The sequence below is a fragment of the Hyperolius riggenbachi genome, chromosome 5 (assembly GCF_040937935.1).
Source record: "Hyperolius riggenbachi isolate aHypRig1 chromosome 5, aHypRig1.pri, whole genome shotgun sequence".
NCBI lineage: Eukaryota > Metazoa > Chordata > Amphibia > Anura > Hyperoliidae > Hyperolius > Hyperolius riggenbachi.
This window is the reverse complement of record NC_090650.1, coordinates 196,894,677-196,916,732: the sequence shown is the minus strand read 5'-3', so window position 1 is coordinate 196,916,732 and position 22,056 is coordinate 196,894,677. Positions and strand designations below refer to the sequence as shown.

The 22,056-nt window shown below is 43.2% G+C and overlaps 1 protein-coding gene across 1 annotated transcript in view; it reads right to left on the bottom strand.

Annotated features, from left to right (window-relative positions):
- STAC (SH3 and cysteine rich domain) overlaps positions 1–21,722 on the bottom strand; it is a 341,487-nt gene extending 319,765 nt beyond the window's left edge. The window contains exon 1 of the mRNA XM_068236530.1: positions 21,287–21,722. Within this exon, the coding sequence (XP_068092631.1) occupies positions 21,287–21,394 (108 nt within the window). The 5' untranslated portion in view covers positions 21,395–21,722. The remainder of the gene's footprint in view (positions 1–21,286) is intronic.
- Positions 21,723–22,056: the final 334 nt, after the last annotated feature.

Here is a 22,056-nt window from a genome sequence, read left to right as displayed (position 1 = left end):
CTTCATCTGCACTTGTGCCACTTAAATTATCTATATATCGTTTTTTTCAGGATAAACTAGACTTTCATTGGGGGATATTTTGTCCCGAGAAATTTTTTTTTCTCTGCGCATTTTAGCGGTAAAAAAAAGGGAAAACCGTTAAAATTGCATTACTTCTCAGGTTTTCTTCAATTCTAGTAAAAAATACAAAGTGCTACAGTAGGTAAAATACATGCCATCAGTATTAAGTCCCCCAAGGATAGATAGCCAGATGTGTGCCCAGTATCAGACCCCCCCAGTATAGCCAGATGTGCCCCCCAATATCAGCCTCTATTATAGCCAGATATGTCCCCGCATTTGCGACCCCCCACATTTATATATACAGCTGCGTATCCCAATAAAGCCCCCCTCATTATAGCCAGATGTGTCCCCAGGATCAGTGCTCCCCATCATAGCCAGATGTTCCCCCAGGATTAGCGCCCCCGCCCCATTATTGCATATGTGCCCCCCAGCATTAAGTTATGTCCCTCAGGACCATCAGATGTGCCCCCCATTATGAAATCCCCCACCCCATTACCCTGATGGGCCCCAATAATAATTTCAACCCCCCCCCCCCACTTCAGATTTGGAACCCTCACCCTCTTATGGGCAGCCAGATGTGCCCCCCCCCCTTACCACTATGCCCCCGCCAGCCAGATCGTTAAAAAAAAAGCCCCTGCAAGATGAATATCTCAACTGAACTGGTTCCTGCGATCATCCTGCAGCTCCAGCCTCCATTCACCGCGCTTCAACTCAGCCCTGTGATACCGAACACCGGGTCCCGGCTTGATGACGTCATCAAGCCGGGACCCGGATATTCAGCGTCACAGGGCTGAGTGAATAGCGGTGCATGGAGGCTGGAGCTGCAGGATAATTGCAGGAACCAGTTCAGGTGAGATATTCATCTTGCAGGGGCTTTTTTTTTTACATTCCGACCACGGAGGGGGAGAGATGAATGATCACGCTGTTTGCTACAGCGGTGATCATTCATCCGCGGGAGGGTCACTAATTGGCTACAAGGGAACATGTTCCCTTTTGCCAATTAGTAAGGCAGCTGACAGTGACGGGGGGTGCGCTCTGAAGCGCACCTGTTCCTGCACAAAAGCGCTGCAAGCAGGTCAGTATATCTACGTCGCTGTGGCTTGGAGGGTGCCACAGCTGACGTAGATATACTGTAGTGGAGGGGAAAGTGGTTAATAAGGAACTTATCCAACCACAGTTACTTTTGAGGAATTTATGGAAATGTGAATTTGCATAGTCTCTACACTCAGATTAAGTACAATTAAGTACAATCCTGCAGTGCCAAAGGGAGAAGAACTATTGGCTCAGTTGTGATGATGTGGTGCACGTAAACTTTTTTGCATGTATATCAAGTCAACATTTCACACAAATGTTTGCTTGTATTGCAAAGCACTCTTAAACCAAGTTATTCTCAATTCAAGGTTTTACTGTATAAATATATACATACACATATTTACCATTTTTTTATCTGCAGGTGTAATAAGGCAAATTTATAGAAAACCTTATATTTATCAAGTACAGTAGAATCTCTGATATAGGAACCATCTGGCTATTGTAAACTCAGTTTAAGTTTAAGGACTTATTCTAAATCCATACATTAACATGTTTTATATACCATATTTTTGGGACTATAAGGCCTTGTTCACATTGGGTGCATTAAAAAAGCGCAGGATAAAAAAAAGCATGCGTTGGTGCACGTTTTAGTGCGCGTTTCAGTGTGCGTTGCGGTGTGCTTTTTTTAAAGTAGACCCATGTGTTTACATGCGCTTAAACACGGTTTCTTTTTTTCAGCATGTTTTGCTTATTGTAGCAGTAGCAGTTGTCAATAAAGATTTGTTTTCATTTGAAAATGTTTTTTTTTAATTAGGGGTAAAAAACGCATGTGCTTCTATGCTCTAAAAAAGTGCAACCATTCACTTGCATTGATGTGCGCTTTACAGCTCAACACACAGAAATGCATGCAACACCACATTTTTGTAACGCAGCTCAGCGCGGCGCATAGATGTGAACCAGGCACATTCATTTACATGGGAAAATTAATACCTTGCAAAATACACAGCTCAATACGCTGTGAAAAGTGCACAGAAACTGCCCTGATGTGAACAAGGCCCAACAAGAACTATAAGTCAATGCATCTTATAGTCCGAATGTGTGAGCAGATATCCCTCACAAGCAGGTGCAGGAAATACTGGAAGCACTTACCTATCCAGCCGTTGTCTCTGAGTCCTGTATCCTGCTTCCTCCAGTGTGCACTGGCTCTCCTGCCTCTGGCTCTCCTCCTGTGCAGCCTGTTAACACTCCGGTAGGCTGATGAGTGGCACTCTTCCTCCCCATACACCCTGTGCACTACTGTGATCAGCGATCCGAAGTCACGTGGGTCATCAGCTGGAGCGGCCCACATAACTCTGGCTCCTGTAGCACCTCTGGCTCTCCTCCTTTGCTGCCTGGACGTAGTTAACACTCTCTGGCAGGCTGATTAGTGCACTCTTGCTCCCTGGATGCCCTGTGCATACTCTGTGATCGGTGACTCAGTCACATAGGTCATCAGCTGGAGCTACCCACGTGACTCCTGCAGTGGGTCACCACAGGAGCAAGGGCACCAAAGCAGCAGGCTGAACTTATGCAGCATTTGCAAACTTGAAAATGCTGCAATGCAGGGAGATCAGGCGATCTGCGGTACTCTGCTGCCAATAGCCTGTGCAATGACCACCTTGCTCTCTGTGCTCGTTTGCATTGTGGCAGGCGGCTATGGACTTGGGCAGCATTGGAGACAGAGGGGAAGAAGAGGCTTCAGCACTGGAGACGAGCTGAGAAATTAGTGACACAGATGGCTTCTGCAGTGTGAAGGCGAGCTGGCTACCTATACTGAAAGGAGGGTGGGAAAAGGAATTATTAAGGGAGTCATCTGGCTACCTATACTAGAGGGAAAGGGGGAGGGGTCATCTTGCTACCTATACGGGGGGGTATCAGGTTACCTGTACTAGAGGGAAGGGTGGAGGGGTCATCTGGTTACCTACACTGGATGGAAGGGGTCATCTGGCTACCTACACTGAAGGTGGGCGGCTGGTGACAGTGGCCTTGGGCGGTAAAGAGTACAAATCCGTCCCTAACGCAGGACCCTATTTCCTCCAACTTCAGGATGTTCAAAAAGGCTCTTAAAACCTTTGCCCTCAAACTCCCTGCCTCTCTCCTTCTCACAATGAATTACCTAGCTTACCTTAAACTACTGCCTCAATGTTACAACACCTTTTATGCAAGTCAAACATAAGCTAATGTTAATGCAGTTGTCTTAAATGTAAAAATAATGCATTTACATGACCAAATTTAAATTGCATTTGTTAATGGTAATGCATGAAAAATGTACAGCTTAACCTATGGCAGAATATGTGACTGTAAATTTTGGCAATCATGTGCAAAACTTTGGGCGTTGACTAAAGCAAACTTTTACATACGGGTACAGTAGATATGCATAACGTTTTGTCAATGAATGAAGGCCCGTGTTTGAATGAAAGAATAATTCTACATTGAGGTAAGAAGAATAAAATCTGGAAATACAGCTTTACTGTCTAAATGCATGTATCAAAATCACCTTATTGTACAAAAGGGTTTATTTGTTCAGGGTGTCCAAGACTTAAGATATTTGTTTTGTTGTGTTTTTATTTTATGCTGTTTGGTTGCAAATGTTTTCATCCCTTGATTCAGGTCATAGCAGGCTACAGCAAATATTGCTAAAATGCAAGTGATTGTCATCTCATGCATTAATCAATATTAGATACCCGGGGCTGGTGAGGTCAGCATTTATAGCGGTACTGCCTGGGGAGTTTGGCGCTGGGTGATGCCATTAGTGGCAATATCAGTAATCTTTTCTTACCAATATTTTCCTATTGAATTACACAGCGCCCATTATCACACTAACCCTCTCTCCTAATTCCTAACACTAACTCTGCCATCTAATGCCTAACACTAACTCTCCCTCTTAAAAACCTCCCCAGCGGTATTGACAGATATATCAATCCATAAAAACATGCTGTGAACAGTATAAACGTGCATACACATCAATACTCTCCTGCATTGTATACTAGACCCTTGCTTGACACATTTTGGCAAGTTACAGGAAAAAAAAAGTTTTAAAAATAAATTTTATCACTTTTTGCATAGAAATCCTGGGGAAATTGAACGCTAGGGAGGTTAATGGCTAAACGCAACCCTATGCTCCTAGCACCTAACACTAACCCTCTTGCCTAAAATCTAACATGAACTCCTTGGTGCCCAAATACTAGCTGTTCGTCTACTGATAGCCGATCGACCAGTATTTGACCAGTATTTGCTATGATCGGGACATAAAGTACTGTAGCCGACTGGCTATTAATAGCCAAGCAGAGACTATCGGATGCCTAGCTCATTGCCTCTACTTTACTTTGTGGTGCGGGCGAATGTTTGATGGGAGTGTACATACTGTATGTGAGTAATACTTTTGCCTTGAATTATTATGCATCTTTTGAGGACTTAATATCTTTGTGTCTCTCAATTCATTAAAACAAAGGTTAAAAGGATACACCTTATTTTCTAATTTATCTTAATTGCTTTCTACAAAGCACATACACAAAGACATCCAAGGTCTAATTCCATATTCAATTTTGTGCACATATTGATAACATAATGTGAGCACATTTATGGGTCACATCTCCCTTATGCCCAGTGGGGTACACAACACTTAGTATGCTCCTATTAGTAAAGATTGTGTGTTCAAACAGTTTAAGTGTCACTTATCTCAGTATGATATAACAAATTTAATATTCCTGAGACTGTCTTCTGCATCACTCCAGTAGCATTTCCCTCTAAAACATACAGTGCAAACAAACCAAAACTGACACGTTCAAGAAGAGTTCCTTTAAATGTTCCAGGCTGGATGCCGCATTTGTTTAACAATTTATGTACACCCTATAGCTACCATACAAGCTATTTTGTAATTTAAGGAATTCCAGGGTTATTAAAAAAAAAGTATCCTTTATCCATATCTTGAACTGTAAACACCTTGTTTTGCCAAAGAGCACAGTGCATTGCTGTGAGTGCCTTCTTCATTTAGATTTGGAATTCTGATCTCTGCCTTGGTGAAGGGTACCTTTTTAATCCAAATCTTTGCATTACTATGTTGACATAAAAAAAACTTCATTTGATTATCTGTACTGTGCAGATCATAACCTGCATAATGGTTGATCTCTAGCAGTGGCGTAGCTAAGAAGCTCTGGGCCCCGATGCAAGTTTTACAATGGGGCCCTCCAAGCACTCTATACATAGCAATATGTATAAAAATACGGTGCACCAAAACCTGCCAATGGCAATTACAGTGTCAGAGGTGTAAGAAGGGGATGAGGAACAGTTTGTTAATGATATCCACTACTCAAAGTATCTATAGAAGTGATTATTATGAGCACAGGACCTATAGAGAGCCAATACTGTAGTTGAGGGAGGGCCCTTCGGGGCCCCTCTGGCCCCCGATGCAGTCGTTACCTCTGCACCCCCTATTGCTACGCCCCTGATCTCTAGATTAAGATTAGTGCCATCCTCTCTTATATGGTCTGGCAGGATACTTTTAGCCCTACCCCATTGGTGCATAATTCATTTTTTCACTTTCCAGGTTAGGGCTGGTTCACACGGGCGTTTGCGGGTTGTTTTCCACTGGCCGCGATGCTTATGGGTTAAGAGCTGCCCATTCAACTGTTACGTAATTTTACCTCTGTTTTGCGCAAATGGCGCGTTCTGATCCTGATTCCCATTGTTTCAGCTGACCATAAGAGCAACATGCAGCTTCCAGGTGTAGCTGGCACGTCTCCATGTCCCCCTGCGGGGATGAAAAACGCTGATCGCCGCAGTAAGGCGCCAAAATGGTGAGATGCCACAGGACGCCCGGCAGTCACCCATGTGAACCAGCCCTAAGTCAGGTAATCTGAACCCTATTACTTCCAGCATTGAGTGGTAAAGCCTTAGGGCCCTTTCACACGTATGTGCAGTGCAGTCAGTTATGACACACCACACAATGGCCTCAGTTCACTAAGGGCAGGTCGGTGAAATCATTTTGGTCAGTAAAATATCGCATTCTGTTTTTTACACTTTTTTTTCCTAATTCACTAAAGTTTTCCCGCATGAGGCTGAAGTTCGGTAATTTACCGAACAAACATGCCTCAATTCACTAAGCCCTGCTTGGTCATGTCCCTTACTAGCTGTGGAGCCGATCAGCAGTCAGGCAGGAAGCTGTGTGTATGAGTCTGAGTTTTCTGTCCAGCGCATCCTCGACATCCCTTTAGATGTGCTGCAGCCATCAGGGGAGCTCTTCTGTATAACAGAATACAGATTTTCACATCTAAAGGGATGCAGAAAAGCCTCATAAAATGTCAACTCTCTCTGCTCTGTGAGAGTGAAGACCTGCCTCCCACCATGTTGGATCAAATCAGCTTGAAAGGCAAGCTCGGTGGCTCTCCCTATTGGCTTCCTTGCTTTCCCTATTGGCTGTATGTCAAATATACCGCACGGAAAGAGCACGAAGAGAGTGAGTTATCGGCTGCTACAAGATGGAGACGAATATTGAACATTTTCACCTAATTTACTGAATGCGTTAATCTTTGTGAATTGTAATTTCTGTGCGGTAACAGGTCTAGTGAATTGGAATTTGGGAAGGTAATCAGTAAAATTAGCTGTTTTCAGCATTACCGAATACAGTAATGCTTAGTGAATTGAGGCCATTGTGTGAGACACGTATGGTAACGTGTAGGTCAATTGACTTTCATGTTACAGTTCCCATTACAAAAAGTGTTCCCATACGTTGTGATGTAATGCATCCAGGATCACTTCATCACACAACGCACAGAGTTTCCCATTGGATAATTATGTTGGAGCCACCAATGTTCGCAATGAAATGGACCTATGCCATGCGTCACAAAATCTCGTTCATGCATGCATTATCTAGTGTGAAAGAGCCCTTCAGGAATTCTTAGCACCAGGAACATCAGCGCTTCATCATCTTTGTTTCTTTACTTTTAGGATTGAGGGAAGCACTGGCAGAATTAATTGGTAGGACATGTTAGTGGAGGGATGGGAAGGGGGGAGATAGCTGGTGGGGGTTGTTGAAGAGGAGATTGCTATGATATGGATGGGAAATACTTTTAATGTGTCACAGAAAGGTTATATTTTGAGGATGGGGCTACATTTTGGAGGAGCGTTCTAGAACGTGGACAGGAAATATTTTTTAACATTATATCAGAATACCTTTATAACTTTATTTCTCAGTTGTACCCGGCATTGTTTTTGGCACACCCAGGGTCGGAGATGGTACAGTAAGCATTACAATTACAGTAAGCATTTCAGTTACAGGTACAGTACAATATACATAAAGAGAGTATATCCACAGTACTTAAACCATTGTGCAAGAAGGACCAGAATGGTAGTCTGAGTGCTGTGTGAGCAGAGCTACCTCATTAAGCTACTGCGTTCACCTGCTCTGCAGCAATTTCAGATGCCCGCTAAGTGTCCTTGGGACAAAAAAGAGATAAGAGAAAGAGAGAGAGAACAGAAAAAGAGGAAAGAGGATAGATAGAGGAAGAGAGAGCTGGAAAGTTCTCCTGGAGTTGCGGCGGTGACCTGGCTGGCTAGTGGCTTGGTTGCCTGGCCTAGTCTGTGGACTGTCCTGGGCACATTGGCTGCAGGATAGCTGGGAGGCCGGTAATTTCTGCAATGGACTGGCAGCTGGTGGAAAAACATTTTATGTTAGAAGGGTGTATGTTGGTGGGATTGCTGGGAAATGGAGTGAGGATTGCGTTTTGTGTTAGGGGGTATTATGGGTGGGCTTTGGCTGAAATACACTGCACTGCAATGACAGCTCCATCACTAATTTGTCAAAACGTAAGTCTCTATCTCTATCTCTAATTAAATGGTTTAGGTTTTCTAAAATAGCCAGGAAATTAAAATGTCCCTTTATTTGGCCTAGCAGACCTGGACATGGTAGGCTGACAGCTAATGTCTTTTTTTTTTTGTTTATAAGAAGCTGCTACAAGCACACGACACAACATTTACATGACAAACACAATGGAACAGAGACATCCAATAGTCAGCTGATGAGTGGAACAATTCAATTACTAGAATTATTACAGAAGGGCAGCTGTGTTCAATGAATCCCAACAATGAGTCACAAGTAACGAAATCATCTCCATCCCAACACTAATGAAATCTGTCATTTTCAGACGTGCGATTCCAGATACTTAACTACCCTATAGTTCCCATGGAGAAGGGATTCAGCAGCACCTGCATTATATATGATACTTTAATTCATCAATATGCAACGTGGAAACATTTTACTTCTATGATAAAAGGTATTGAGGTATTAAATAGGTTTAGATTTTTCACTCAACAGCTTTATACTGCTAGCAGCAAGACTTTATTAAAACATTTATACTGAAAATGGAAATAATCAGCTCAAGCTACACACACAAGAACAAGATTCGCAGGAGAAAACCCTTTGCTATTTTTAGCCTTTACAATAATCATGTAATCAAAAACTCATCTAAATCAAGCTCATGTCCCACTAACCTGAACCTGTCACCGTGTCACTGTACAGAAATAGCAATGTGCTGACTGTGGCCTATCAAAGACACTGTCATATGAGCAGCATTTTGTCCTTAACATTTATCTTCCTTGATGAGCAGAATTTCAAGTGAAATTGCATTCATCAGACTCTAAGATCAACTGGTGTATCCATACAATCTATATTTAGCTCTGTGCCAGAAAATATTTCTTAAAATAATACCTAAATAGACCTGCATTAACCATGTGCAACAGGAAACATCCTGAATATTTAGAATGTTTGGGAAAATAATATAAAAAGGAAATTTGTTTTAAAAAGAAAATAAACATGACAGCCCCTGCTTCTCTCGGTTCACTTAACACTTTTACTATAGGAGACCCCAAGATAATCCTCATTTGATCCTTTATTTGAACCTTAACCACTTAAGGACCACAGTCTTAAACCCCCCCTAGTGACCAGGCCATTTTTTACTAATTAGGCCATTGCAGCTTTAAGGACTCGCTGCAGGGCCGAACAACCTAGCACACAAGTGATTCCCCCCCCCCCACCTTTTCTGCCCACCAACAGAGCATTCTGCTAGTGGGCTATGATTGCTCCCAGGATGTTTATTTATTTATTTTTTGTATAAATATATTTTTTTTAATAGATATTACTTTTTCATTATAATTTTTTAAACCCTCCCTCTTCCCCGCCACCAGCCTATGACAGCGGATCGCTCCTGCCTCCCCCAGGGGGACAGCTGTGTCACTCGCTGTCCCCAGTACAGCACTGCCATAGAGCGCAGCGCTGTATTGTGTAAATAGATGGCAGTTTCACCCTCTAGCAGTTTCTTAGCAGGAGCCTGAAGACGCAGTGGAGCTCCGTCATTCAAGCAGGGATTCGTGATCCTCTGCAATTTCCGGATTTCACGCTATTTGGCATGGAGTGGTCCTGGGGCTCCCGCCGCATTCACCCTAATCGGCGTGGATCAGTCGGCAACAGGTTAAAATTAAAGTATAGACAGAATTTTCCCCTAAACTCTAAAAGACTAGCCGCACCAAAAAAATAAATAAATAAATAAATACATTTGTAAGGACAATTTACAGTAATTTACAGTAATTTCAAAAAGTTACAGTAGGGGTTATTAAACTGTTTTACTTTGTTGGGAAGGTCATCAGTGAGACTTACATTACAAGTCATTTTAACAAATAGCATCCTACTGGGCATTTCTAAAACGCACCAAACCGCAGTGCTTCAGTGGAGACATCAGAAAGTGATTTCTATGCACTTTCTGATGACCTTGCGATCTGCATAATGCATTGCGTTGCTAAAATCTGAAGCTCAAGTGGAGCTGGGCAGACTTGTGATTTTATACAGATGACATAACCATGGAACAAGTACACATAGGATAACTGTTTTGGCAATACAGAGTAGAAAAGCAAGGTTTATTATATGTCATGCCAGACTGTATAGATTGTGATTGTACTCTAAGGTTGATTTCGGAACTTTTTGTGTAACTGCTAACTATGCCACTTCATTTGCTGTTGCTTCCAAGTCTTTAGTATAAGCCTTGGTGTTACAGGGGAAGAAAATGATGGAGAGCAATAAAATCCTGATGGGTGAAATATTGTATTTACTGTGGTGTCCATTAAAACAATGTTCAGACAGTTTAGTAAATTAAAAAAATCGTAATGCAAACCTTGACTTTTCATTTCTTGTAAAATGGGTGCCGCCTATATGAATACAGTAGCTGACAGCAGCAGAGATCAGTGCTATTTCAGGGCCGACCGCTATTTTATTGGGCACCTCTGGCTGCCAAAACAGCACTAGTAGCAACTAGTAATGGCTATTAACATAGGCACCCTTGGTACAATATAATACAATACAATAACATTTCTATAGCGCTTTTCTCCCATAGGACTCAAAGCGCTTAGGCTCTCTCAGATTCAGTAGTTAGTAGGATGAAGTATTCACACAACAAAAGTTATATTTCTGCAAATGCCAGACTGAACAGGTGGGTTTTCAGTCTGGATTTAAACACATCCAGGGATGGGGCTGTCCTGATCTGTTGAGGTAAGGAGTTCCAAAACATAGGGGCAGCATGACAGAAGGCTCTGGGACCAAAAGTTTCCAAGTGGACTCTGGGTATGACTAGATTATTAGAACCTGTGGATCTGAGAATGCGGGGATTGCTACGCAGCTGTAACATATCTTTCAAGTATCCAGGGCCTAGATTATTCAGGGATTTAAATGTCAGTAGGCCGATCTTGAATAGGACCCTCCATTCTATAGGTAGCCAGTGAAGGGAATGCAGGACTGGCATTATGTGGCAGTGACGGGGTTGGTTGGTTAGCAGTCTGGCAGCAGTATTCTGTATCAGCTGTAGGCGGTACAAGACCTTTTTTGCAAGGCCAGTGTAGAGAGCATTGCAGTAGTCCAGTCGAGATGTGATGAAGGCGTGGACTAAGGTTGGCAGATCTTCTGGGGGTATGAGGTGCTTGATTTTTGCAATGTTCTTCAGGTGAAAATAGGATGATTTCACCACAGCAGAGATTTGAGTTCTGAAGTTTAAATCCCCATCAATTAGAACTCCCAGGCTACGCACATGATCAGAGCTGCGTAGATCCGTGCCTCCTATTCCCAGTGGTGAAGACTGCAAGTTAAGTTGTTTTGTTATCATGCTCTGCCCTCCAATCAGAAGGACTTCAGTTTTGTCTGCATTTAGTTTCAGCCAGTTGTCATTGCCTTGGTGACAGCCAAAATATCGGTGGGTAGGGTTAGGCATCGGGGGGGTCTTTAGTCTTAGTCGGTGTCCAGGGTCGCCTTATTGTTATGCATTGTGCGGGAGATGTCGATGGTTAGGCATCCACAGGGAGGATTTAAGTTTAAGCTTAGGCATTAGCAGGGGGATCTTTAGGGTTAGGCATCTCCAGGGGGCTCTTAGAGTTAGGCAGAGGAGTTCAGGTTAGGTTTTGCCAGGGGGAATCAATTAGAGATAGGAATTGAGAGGGGGGGGATCATGTGGAGGTAAGGTTAAGTTAGGTCAGAGTAAAACATTTGTAAATTAAAAAAATATATATTCTTAAAATTAACTAGTATGTGTGTATAGCTCACCACTCACTCTGTTGATCTGTTGATGGAGCATAGCATAGATTCCTCCACATCCACTAGGCGCTTATAAGATAATGGCCCAGATCAACAACAACAACAAATAACATTTGTAAAGCGCTTTTCTCCCGTGGGACTCAAAGCACATAAGCATGGCTCCAACCATCGTGGTACAGAGGAAGAATTTTATAAATCTGGAAATGCCAGGCTAAACAGGTGGCTTTTCAGTCTGGATTTGAATAGCTCCAGGGATGGTGCTGTCTTTACTGGGTGTGGTAGGGAGTTCCAAAGAGTAGGGGCAGCATGACAGAAGGCTCTGTCTCCAGATTTTTTGAGGTGCACTCTGGGAGTGACCAAGTTTATAGAACTAGCTGATCTGAGGTTGTGAGAGGTGTGGTGCAGCTTCAGCAAGTCCTTCATGTATCCAGGGCCCAGATTGTGCAGGGATTTGAATGTCAGCAGTCCAATCTTGAAGAGTATTCTCCATTCTACTGGTAGCTAGTGCAGTGAGCGAAGGATCGGTGTAATGTGACAGTGGCGAGGCTGGTTTGTTAGCAATCTGGCAGCAGCATTCTGCACTAATTGCAGGCGACGCAGGTCCTTTTTGGGGAGGCCAGCATAAAGGGCATTGCAGTAGTCCAGCCGTGATGTGATGAAGGCGTGGACTAGGGTTGGAAGATCCTCTGGGGGAATCAGATGTTTAATCTTTGCAATGTTCTTCAGATGAAAGAAGGAAGATTTAACTACAGATGAAATTTGGTTTCTGAAACTCAATTCCCCATCGATTAGTACGCCAAGGCTGCGCACAAGGTTGGAGCTGTTTATGTCTGAATCCCCAATTCTGATTGGTGTTGCTTTAGGATAGAGCTGTTTTGATGGCGAGCACTGGCTTTGGACAAACAGGACCTCAGTTTTGTCAGCATTCAGTTTCAACCAGTTATCATTCATCCATGCCTGAAGCTCAGCTAAGCAAGAGTTTATTTTTGGGGTAGGGTCTGTTCCACCAGGTTTGAAGGACAGGTATAGCTGTGTGTCATCGGCGTAGCAGTGGTACGTCAGGCCATGTCGTTGGATAAGTGTACCGAGTGGCAACATGTAGATTGCAAACAGCAGAGGGGATAGGATTGATCCTTGTGGCACTCCGAATTGTAGAGGTGCAGGTTTGGACATTATAGGTCCTAGGGATACTCTCTGTGTTCTGTCAGTCAGGAATGATCTGAACCATTGGAGGACTGATCCACTGATGCCACAGTACTCCTGCAGTCTGTTAAGCAGGATTTCATGGTCAACTGTATCAAAAGCCGCTGAGAGATCCAACAGGATTAGGATGGAGCATTCCCCTCTGTCCCTTGCCATGAGCAGATCGTTGCAGACTTGGATGAGGGCTGTTTCACAGCTGTGGTGTTTCTTAAAGCCAGATTGTAGAGGGTCCAGGATGTTGTTTACTGACAGCCTGGTTTCAAGTTGCAGATAGACAGCCTTTTCAATAACTTTACCTAAGAAGGGGAGGTTGGAGACAGGTCTGTAGCTGCTCATAGCATCTGGATCCATGGAAGGTTTTTTAAGAAGGGGCTTGATGATTCCTTCTTTTAGAGAGGTAGGAAACCTCCCTGCTTGCAGAGAGCAATTTACTATTTTGTGAAATGCTGGACCAAGCAGGTCAGGGCATTTCAGCATATGTTTAGTTGGTCCAGGGTCCAGGTCGCAGGTTGTCTGGCGGAGACGACAGAGGATGTCTGAGATCTCTTCCTCACTATACTTTTGAAGTCAGTCCAGGGTGTTAGGTTGTTTTTGCAGCTATTTCCATTAGTTGCATGAGATCAATGTTGCTTGTGGAAGGGGTGGAAGTTGAACATCATTTGTGATAATTAAAGCTTGCTTATCATGCACTTTATGAGACATCCAATGGTGTGTGAAACGTGAGTCGACCATTCGCCTCCTCAATACCATCTCACTAGGGTAGTGGGTACTGCAGTCATTTTCAGTGTCTGATGTATTGCTTCCAATTTTAAGACAATTTTTATTCGACATTTATCATTAAAAGCTGCATTTTAGTTACCACAAAGTGTGCTCAGTTTTGACTCTTCTCACAAGCAAAGTGTATCATCATACAGTGCCAACTTCCAGACAGAGATATATAAGAAATCATGTGCCATATAGCATTTTGATGTTTTATGTGTCAAGAGGAACATTCTCAGTAATAATGATGATAGCATATACAGTATTAAACATTGATGACCTGCAATGGCAATGAAGCAGGCTGTCACACTCTGATAGGAACAGCTCCACACTGTTTAGTTGCTGAATGTCATAAGGAAAAGGCTTAATAATGGACACAGTATTGTATTAGTTCCGCTCTGCCCCACTCTCATCCAGAACTGCATGTCATAAGCTTCATAAAGCTGCTTGTCAGCTAAAGACAGTACATTAAGAATCCCCAAACCTGCATTTCAGCTCAGGAGAAGATGTAATGTGACCTGATGATGAGGCCTCACCTATTTACATTATTACATTACATTATACTATTTACATTATGGTTCAAAGGTTTACCTTGGGAGGCAAAAAGCTACAGGAGCAAAGTGCGTGCCTCTAAATCCTTGTACAGATGTTAGAGGTTTCTTGGCTCATGCAGTCAGGATGGCTTCTGCAAAGAAGTCACTACATTGCGTGCTGTGCCATCATCACTGCTCCATGCCCCATAGCAACAGAATGCATCATTAGCCTGTGGGCTAGCGACGGAAGCAGCAATCTGTGCATCACTCGATCCTGAACTGTTATCCAAGAGATAGAGTCCATATCCCAGCAAGCAACAGTAGTTGTGCATGTTCTGAGTATTGGTAGGTGGTCAAGCACAAATGTCAGTGGTAAATGTGCTGGGAAACATCAGATGGTAAACCTCAGTAATAGCAGTTAAGGCAGATGAACATCTGTGGAGGACTGGAGCATACCTCACAACTTTTTGAGATAAGAAAGAGGGACACATAAGTCACGCCCCTGCCACAACCCTAACCAAGCCCCGGCATACCCCTAGGCATGCATACCATAAAGATTTCATAAGAAAAATATGTGTTTTTATGATTCAAACCACACCGGTCTTTTCTATCCTAGTTCATTTTCCGTCAAATTAACATTTGAAAATAAAAAATATATACATTTAAAGTATGGGAATACATTTTTGGGTCAATTAAACACAGTTTTCAGGAGATAAAATACATATATTTACATAAATCTGTACATCATTCCTGAAAGAGGGACATATGAGGAAGAAAGTGGGACAAAGGGACTGGATTCCCAAAGAGGGACTGTCCCTCCAAAAGAGCTATGAGAGCTATGCTGGGGATACACTGCACCATTGCTGACAGGAGTCTCAATAACAGAAGATGTACTTTATTGTATATCACTTCTTTTTCTACCAGCTAAAGATCAAGAACATTCGTTTTTGAAAATCTGAATAAATAACATGTCTACACAAGGAGTCAGGACTGGCAGTTCACTGGCAAGCAGTTGTAAGACTTCAGTCTGTATAAAGGTAACTAATGAGGCGTGTGCGGGGTGGTCGGACACAGCGCTGTGGCCAATCAGAGAGGGGTGGGGCAGGAGGGGCGTATGTGGGGTGGTCGGACACAGCGCCATGGCCAATCAGGGCAGGGCAGGATGGGCATGTGCAGGAAGGAAGAACATACAGACACACATCAGCCAGCTTAGAAATTATTATAAAAGCTAACTTAGTATGACTAAGAAATATATGTGTGAGGGTATTCACACCAAGAGGAAACATTTTTTCTACATCTATTAGAACTTAAAAAAAACTTCTTGTGCAGCAGTGAAGTATGTGTCAAGTTAAAGGTATTTTAGTCTTATGTTTAGTTATATACATATGTACCATATGTATGATGTACAACACTTCACTTTTCATTATTCAAGCACTGGCTATCACTGCAACAGATACAGAATGCTTATAGATCATAAAGGCAGAATTCCATGTTCTGAAATGTTATCAATCTTATTTTCTGGAGAGGCAACAGTAAAATCTTGCCTACGTCTGGTCTTGACGGCTCTGCAACTAACATGAGTCATTGCTGAGGGTGCTAAAATAAGTTCTTTACAGCTAAATAATTGCTTATTGACAGCACTGGCTTCTTCTACACTGCAGATTGCAATGTGATTCAGATTCCAATGAGATTATGATCCAGTTCCAATTTTGATGCAATTTTCACTGGATGCTAGCAACACAAGAAGAGAAATGCCAAAAAGACGCAGCATGCAGGACTTTTTAAAATCGCATCAAAATTGGAATTGCATTGCAATTGCATAAAGTGTAAGAGAGCGTTCAGGGTTTGCTCAAACAGTTTTTGTGAACACAGATTCCAACATGCACAGTGCGTGGTGGTGTGCACTTTGATATCAACTAGGTGGCTACAATGCAATACTATACAACGAAAATTGATGTACATCATAACAGATCAAGTTAATCAGTGTTGTTCTTCAAAGGGAACCTTTGGGAGGCTGACATGTTTATTTCCTTTTAAATAATGCTCATTGCCTGGCTGCCCTGCTGATCTCTGCCTCTAATCCTTTAACGCTCTTCTGACCGCCTAACGCCGATCGGCGTCGGAGGGTGGCAGCCCCAGGACCGCCTAACGCCGAAAGGCGTCAAGTCCTGGGACAAAGTTGTGCAAGAGATTGCGCTCGCCAATGCACGCGCTTCTCCTCTTGAATGACGGAGCTCCGCTCTGTTATCAGTCTCCCAGCAGCGATCGCCGCTAGGAGACTGTTAGATGGCGAAACAGCCATCTATTTACATTGTATAGAGCTGCGATCTACGGCAGTGCTGTACTGGGGACAGCATGTCACTCGGCTGTCCCCTAGAGAGGCTCAGGAGCAATTGGCTCTTATAGGCTGATGCCTATGACAGCCAATCGCTGTTATTGGCTGGTTAAGTTGATAAAAAAAAACACAAATGCCTACAGCAGCAATCAGAAAAGGGGACAAGGTTCATTTGTGTGCTTTGTGCTTAATTGTATGGCTTTGCAGCGAGCCATTAAAGCTGCAGAGCACCAATTAGTAAAAAATAGCCTGGTCACTAGGGAGGTGTAAGCCTGTGGTCCTTAAGTGGTTAAAGAGAAACTCCGACCAAAAATTGAACTTTATCCCAATCAGTAGCTGATACCCCTTTTACATGAGAAATCTATTCCTTTTCACAAGCAGACCATCAGGGGGCGCTGTATGACTGATATTGTGGTGAAACTTCTCCCACAAGAAACCCCTCCCACAAGAAAAGTTCAAACTTTTTTTGGCAGTTTCCAGTCTGTGAACCTTGTTGCATTGTGGAAAACAGCTGTTAGGCCTGGTGCACACCAGAGGAGTTTTTTTGAGCGTTTTGAGTTTTTAAATCTGCTGCTAATGTTATCCTATGTGTCTGTGCACACTGGAGCAATGAGGTTTTGTAAAAAAAAAACCATAGCATTACATTGGGAAGAGCTTTTAGAGGTTTCAAAAGCTCTTCCCAATGTAATGCTATGGGGTTTTTTACAAAACCTCATTGCTCCAGTGTGCACAGACACATAGGATAACATTAGCAGCAGATTTAAAAACTCAAAACGCTCAGAAAAACTCCTCTGGTGTGCACCAGGCCTAACAGCTGTTTCCAACTACCAAAAACCTGCCAAAACTAAAATGTTCACTGGAGTTCCTCTTTAAGAATAGGTCCTGAATAAGCATACAGATCAGATGTCTATGACAAATCTGCCGATATTAGCTGCTACTAACTTGCATTGTTTACAATAAAATAAATATGGCAGCTTCCATAGGCCTCACACCTCAGGTTCCTTTTAAGGCAAACCTGAAGAGAGGAAGCTCACTTCAGGTTAGATGTTTACCTAAGTAAAGTGAAGGCTCTGGATAGCATAGAGCCTTCCCGGGTCTCAATCTGTCCCCTCATTCCTGTGCAGTCCAGGGATGTTCTGCAATCAAATAAATCTTTCGGCCCTCCTAAGAAGCCATCGGAAGTATTTGCATTTTCGAGTGCCGTCAAAGGTGGGCAACCCCGCACTGCGATTGGGTGAGCCTAGACTCAACTCAAGTACTTTTGAAGGCTATCCATGGAGGGCCTAAGAGTTATTCAACCGTACAAGTTGAAAAACTTCACTGAGGGTCAGAGCTGGAACAATGGGAGGCAGCGAGAACCTGGAAGGTGCTATGCTATTTGAGATCCTTGTTTTTGCCTGCTTCTGGCTCACTTTAAATGGACCTTACAGGCATTGCAGCCACCTTTGCACTACAGTGGTAGCTGACAATTGGCTCTTTGTAGGCAGCTTTTGGTCCCTCACCTTTAATGACTAGTAGATTTATGTTGTAAGACATATGTTAAGAGCAGCAAGAGCTACAATGTGCAGCAATCAATGTTAGAAATCATATTTTCCCCCAATACCTCCTGTAGCCCCGCCCCCTGAAAAACCGTGATGGTGTTTTCTCTATTCAAAATAAAGAAATCACCATGGTGTCTTTTTCACGGGGGGGGGGGGGGGGGGGGGTTGGCGGGGAGCTATGTGCCAGAGGCCATTGACCTCGGGCTCAGGGAGGGATTTGGGGGGTAAAGACACAGCAGATAATTATAACTTGCTATTAGAAGAGGAGCCAATAAATGTGTAATATGCACTGGAGGTGTGCTTTATAGAGTCACTGAAGCCTCCAAAAAACAATCTTTTTATTTAATAAATTTGTTTAACATGATAGCCCTAACTAAACAGCCGCATTCCCGCCGCTATAAGCTAAAAATAATCTAAATCCCCCCAAACTTTCCCTTCCTCTCTCCTGCAAAATCCATGACTTTCTTGGTCGTGGATTTTGCTGCCCTAAGCGCTTCCATGGGAGGCTGGGCTATGAGCTGCAGCCATGCCTCACACACGTCTGTCAGTGGTGGATCTCCGCCTCTCCCTTGCCCCTCTCAGTGAAGGAAGACTGAAAGGGGCGGGGGTGAGGTGGCGATCCGGGCTGACAGACGCGTGTGAGGCAGGGCTGCAGCTCATAGCCTTGCCTCACACGGAAGCGCTGCCCGGATTGCCCCCCCCCCCCCCCCGCCCCGGGGAGTTTACGGGCATTTAGTTAGATTAGAGCGGCGGGAATGCGGCAGTTTAGTTAGGGCAAAGATGTTAAACATATAAGTTAAATAAAAAGACTTTTTTTTGAGACTTCAGAGTCTCTTTAAGGCCCCATTCCCCTTTGTGCATTGTTGATAACGTTTTCAGCAATGCACAGTTTTGCGAACTGAATGGACATTACACGTGCATAGACTGCACTGTCTGATTTTTACATCCATGCGTTGCGATTCACCACAGAATCGCAACACATGGTTGCTGTCAAATTTACGCCCCCCAAAAAATGCGACAACCACCTGCATTGCACGCAGCGTGGACGTGGGGAAGGGGCCTAAGTGTATTAAGGATCTCTGACTAACAAATGACGACCTGTAAAATCCTCAAGGAATTAGTCTCACAATAGAGAAAACAATGGCAAACTTTGGTTTAGAATCATCAAAAAGACAGATGATTTCTAAGGGCTCTTTCACATCAGAGCTTGCGTTGGAGAACGCTCAAAGCATACGTTTTGTTGTATGCGTTTTAATGCGTTTTGTTATGCGTTACAGCACATAGGAAAACGCAGGTAATTTTTTTTTGTTTTTAGTTTTCAACTTTCAAAATTTTTCCTCTGTTGCATTCTGGGACTGATTGCCTGCGTTAACGGTTTAAAAACGCGCATAGTGTGTGTTTTACATTGACTAACATTGTAACGCATAAAGCTAGCGTCAGCCGAAAAACTGCGCCTGGGTGCAGTGTAACGCAACGCACAAAAACGCAGCGTTATATGTGAAAGCTAAAATGAAAGTCTATGGACTTTCATTTTACCTTGGGTAACGCAAACTTTACCCGTTGCGTTGAAACGCAGAAAATCTGCCCTAATGTGAAAGAGCCCTATACTGTAGGGGGGTCAGGGGAAAATGAGTTGAAGTTACCCGGGGCTTCTAATGGTCCCCCGCAGACATCCTGTGCCCGCGTAGCCACTCACCGATGCTCCGGCCCCGCCTCCAGTTCACTTCTGGAATTTCAGACTTTAAAGTCTGAAAACCACTGTGCCTGCATTGCCGTGTCCTAGCTCCCGCTGATGCCACCAGGAGCGTACTGCACAGGCCCAGTATGGTCTGTGCCTGCGCAGTACGCTCCTGGTGACATCAGCGGGAGCGAGGACACGGCAACGCAGGCACAGCTGGAATTTCAGACTTTAAAGTCTGAAATTCCAGAAGTGACCCGGAGGCGGGGCCGGAACATCGGTGAGTGGCTGCGTGGGTACTACATGTCTGTGGGGGACCATTAGAAGCCATAGGTAAGTTCAACTCATTTTCCCCCGACCCCCTACAGTATCCCTTTTAAGGTGCCCATACATGGTACAATTTTTAATTTTTTTTAAATTAGATAATTTAGTTCGATTATTCCATTACATCGAATATAAAGATTTTTCCACCATGTCCAATCAGATTTTTCTCGAAAAAACTGGATAAATGTTCGAATTTCTTGATAAAAAAAAAAAATATTTTGACTTTCATTCGATTTGATCATTTAGATCAAATAAACAGGAAAATCAAATGTTTTTATAGTATCGTGTATGGTCACCTTTACATTTATATTTTCCTGTATGACTTCCAAAGCAGTCAAAAATCATCTAGTCTATAGTCTGCAATAGTGAAGGGCACTGTTTTGTTCCATGCTTAGTGAACACTGTCTTGAACAGTTGAATTAAATTCGGCAGGCTATGTTTACACATTTCTCAAAGCATTTGATATTGTTCCAGCATGTTTCCACTTCATTAGTGCAATGAACTGAACCATGCTAATTGCCAGTTTAAGCTGCAAAACTATAAACATTTTTATTCACAGAAATCATGGTAGCTATGTGCACCTGCCTGGTTCAGATCAACACAGAGGAGAGGACTTCCTATTGGGTCTAGCCGTCTGTGATAATAACACTACTACATCAATGTACACAGAAGCTGACCTAACCTAAGTTGCAGACATCACTGACATACAGAACATTCCATGCCAGCCCCCTTAGCCAAGATGTGCTTATTTATTATATATATTAACATCCAAAAGCCATATATTGTGTGCCAGAATAACCTGAAGATCTGGACTGAATCTCCAAAATAGGTAAGGTATGCTTTTCAGGAACATGAACCTGACATGTTTTAATTTAATGGCACTGCAGATTTATTTAAAAAATATGTCACTTAAAAGATGCCTGTAAATATGCTGCAGTTTCTTATTTTCTATGTCCCAGGTTTTAGTATTGTCACATGACCATTTTACCGTGTCATGTGTATGAAATAATGAATTACTGGAACTACAACTTCCCTCTCCACAATAGTCTGTTACTTTGTAGCTGGCTATTCTAACTACTACTGTAAGCCAATACTGTAGCCTTCTCTCTGTGCACAGACTGGGTTGTGATAAGGATAAAATACAGCTTCCACATATGATGGTGCTGCTAGGCAGCATACAACAACCTGTAGTAAGACAAGTGCAAAGACAAATACCTTTGATTCTTGGCTACTGGTGGAAGCTGGTGAGTGGGGCTGTTCAGTGCTCCCAAGTTCATCCTCCTTTTCTACATTGTCTCCCATAGTGCTGCTTGGAGGGATCATTCTCTGCCTGCTGTTGTACGGTCAGTCAAATAAAAAAAAAGTAGCATTTCACTGAGAATGTGCCACTACTTGCAAGTCCCGTTTGTGCAGACAGGTCCTCATGGTTGTTTGTATTGAAATACCTGGCTTAGTATTTCCTGCAGACTTCAGATTTCTTCTCAGTGGGTTCTGTGTGTTTCTTCTCGCAGGCAAGTTGAGTTTTGACTAGATTTGTATTTGCAGGGCTGAGCAGCAGGCGGGTGAGCTGTGTTCTCCCTTTATAGTAAAAAGCCTGGAGGTATGGGACATGGAACTGTGGCTGTCAGACCTGGTGATCAGCACAGAAGTGAGCTGAAGCAGAAAGCCTGGGCTGCTTACACATGAGGCATGACAGGGAGGAGCTCCTTTCCAGTCTACACTTTAGGGTAGCTTGTATAGGCATGTGCTGCTGCTGCTGCTGCTGCCTTGCACTCTCTCCTACACAAGGAAAGCCTGGTTGCTGGTCTAGCAAAAGGCTTAAAGCTTTGATTTCATTGGCTAAACGGTGAAAGCTCTTCGTTAATTATACATAACAAACTAAGAAAAGATATATACAATAGAAACAAACTGACAATGACAGTGCTATTCACAACAGAGAAGCCCTGTCCATTTGAGGCTTATGAAAACAGCTGATCACTAACATA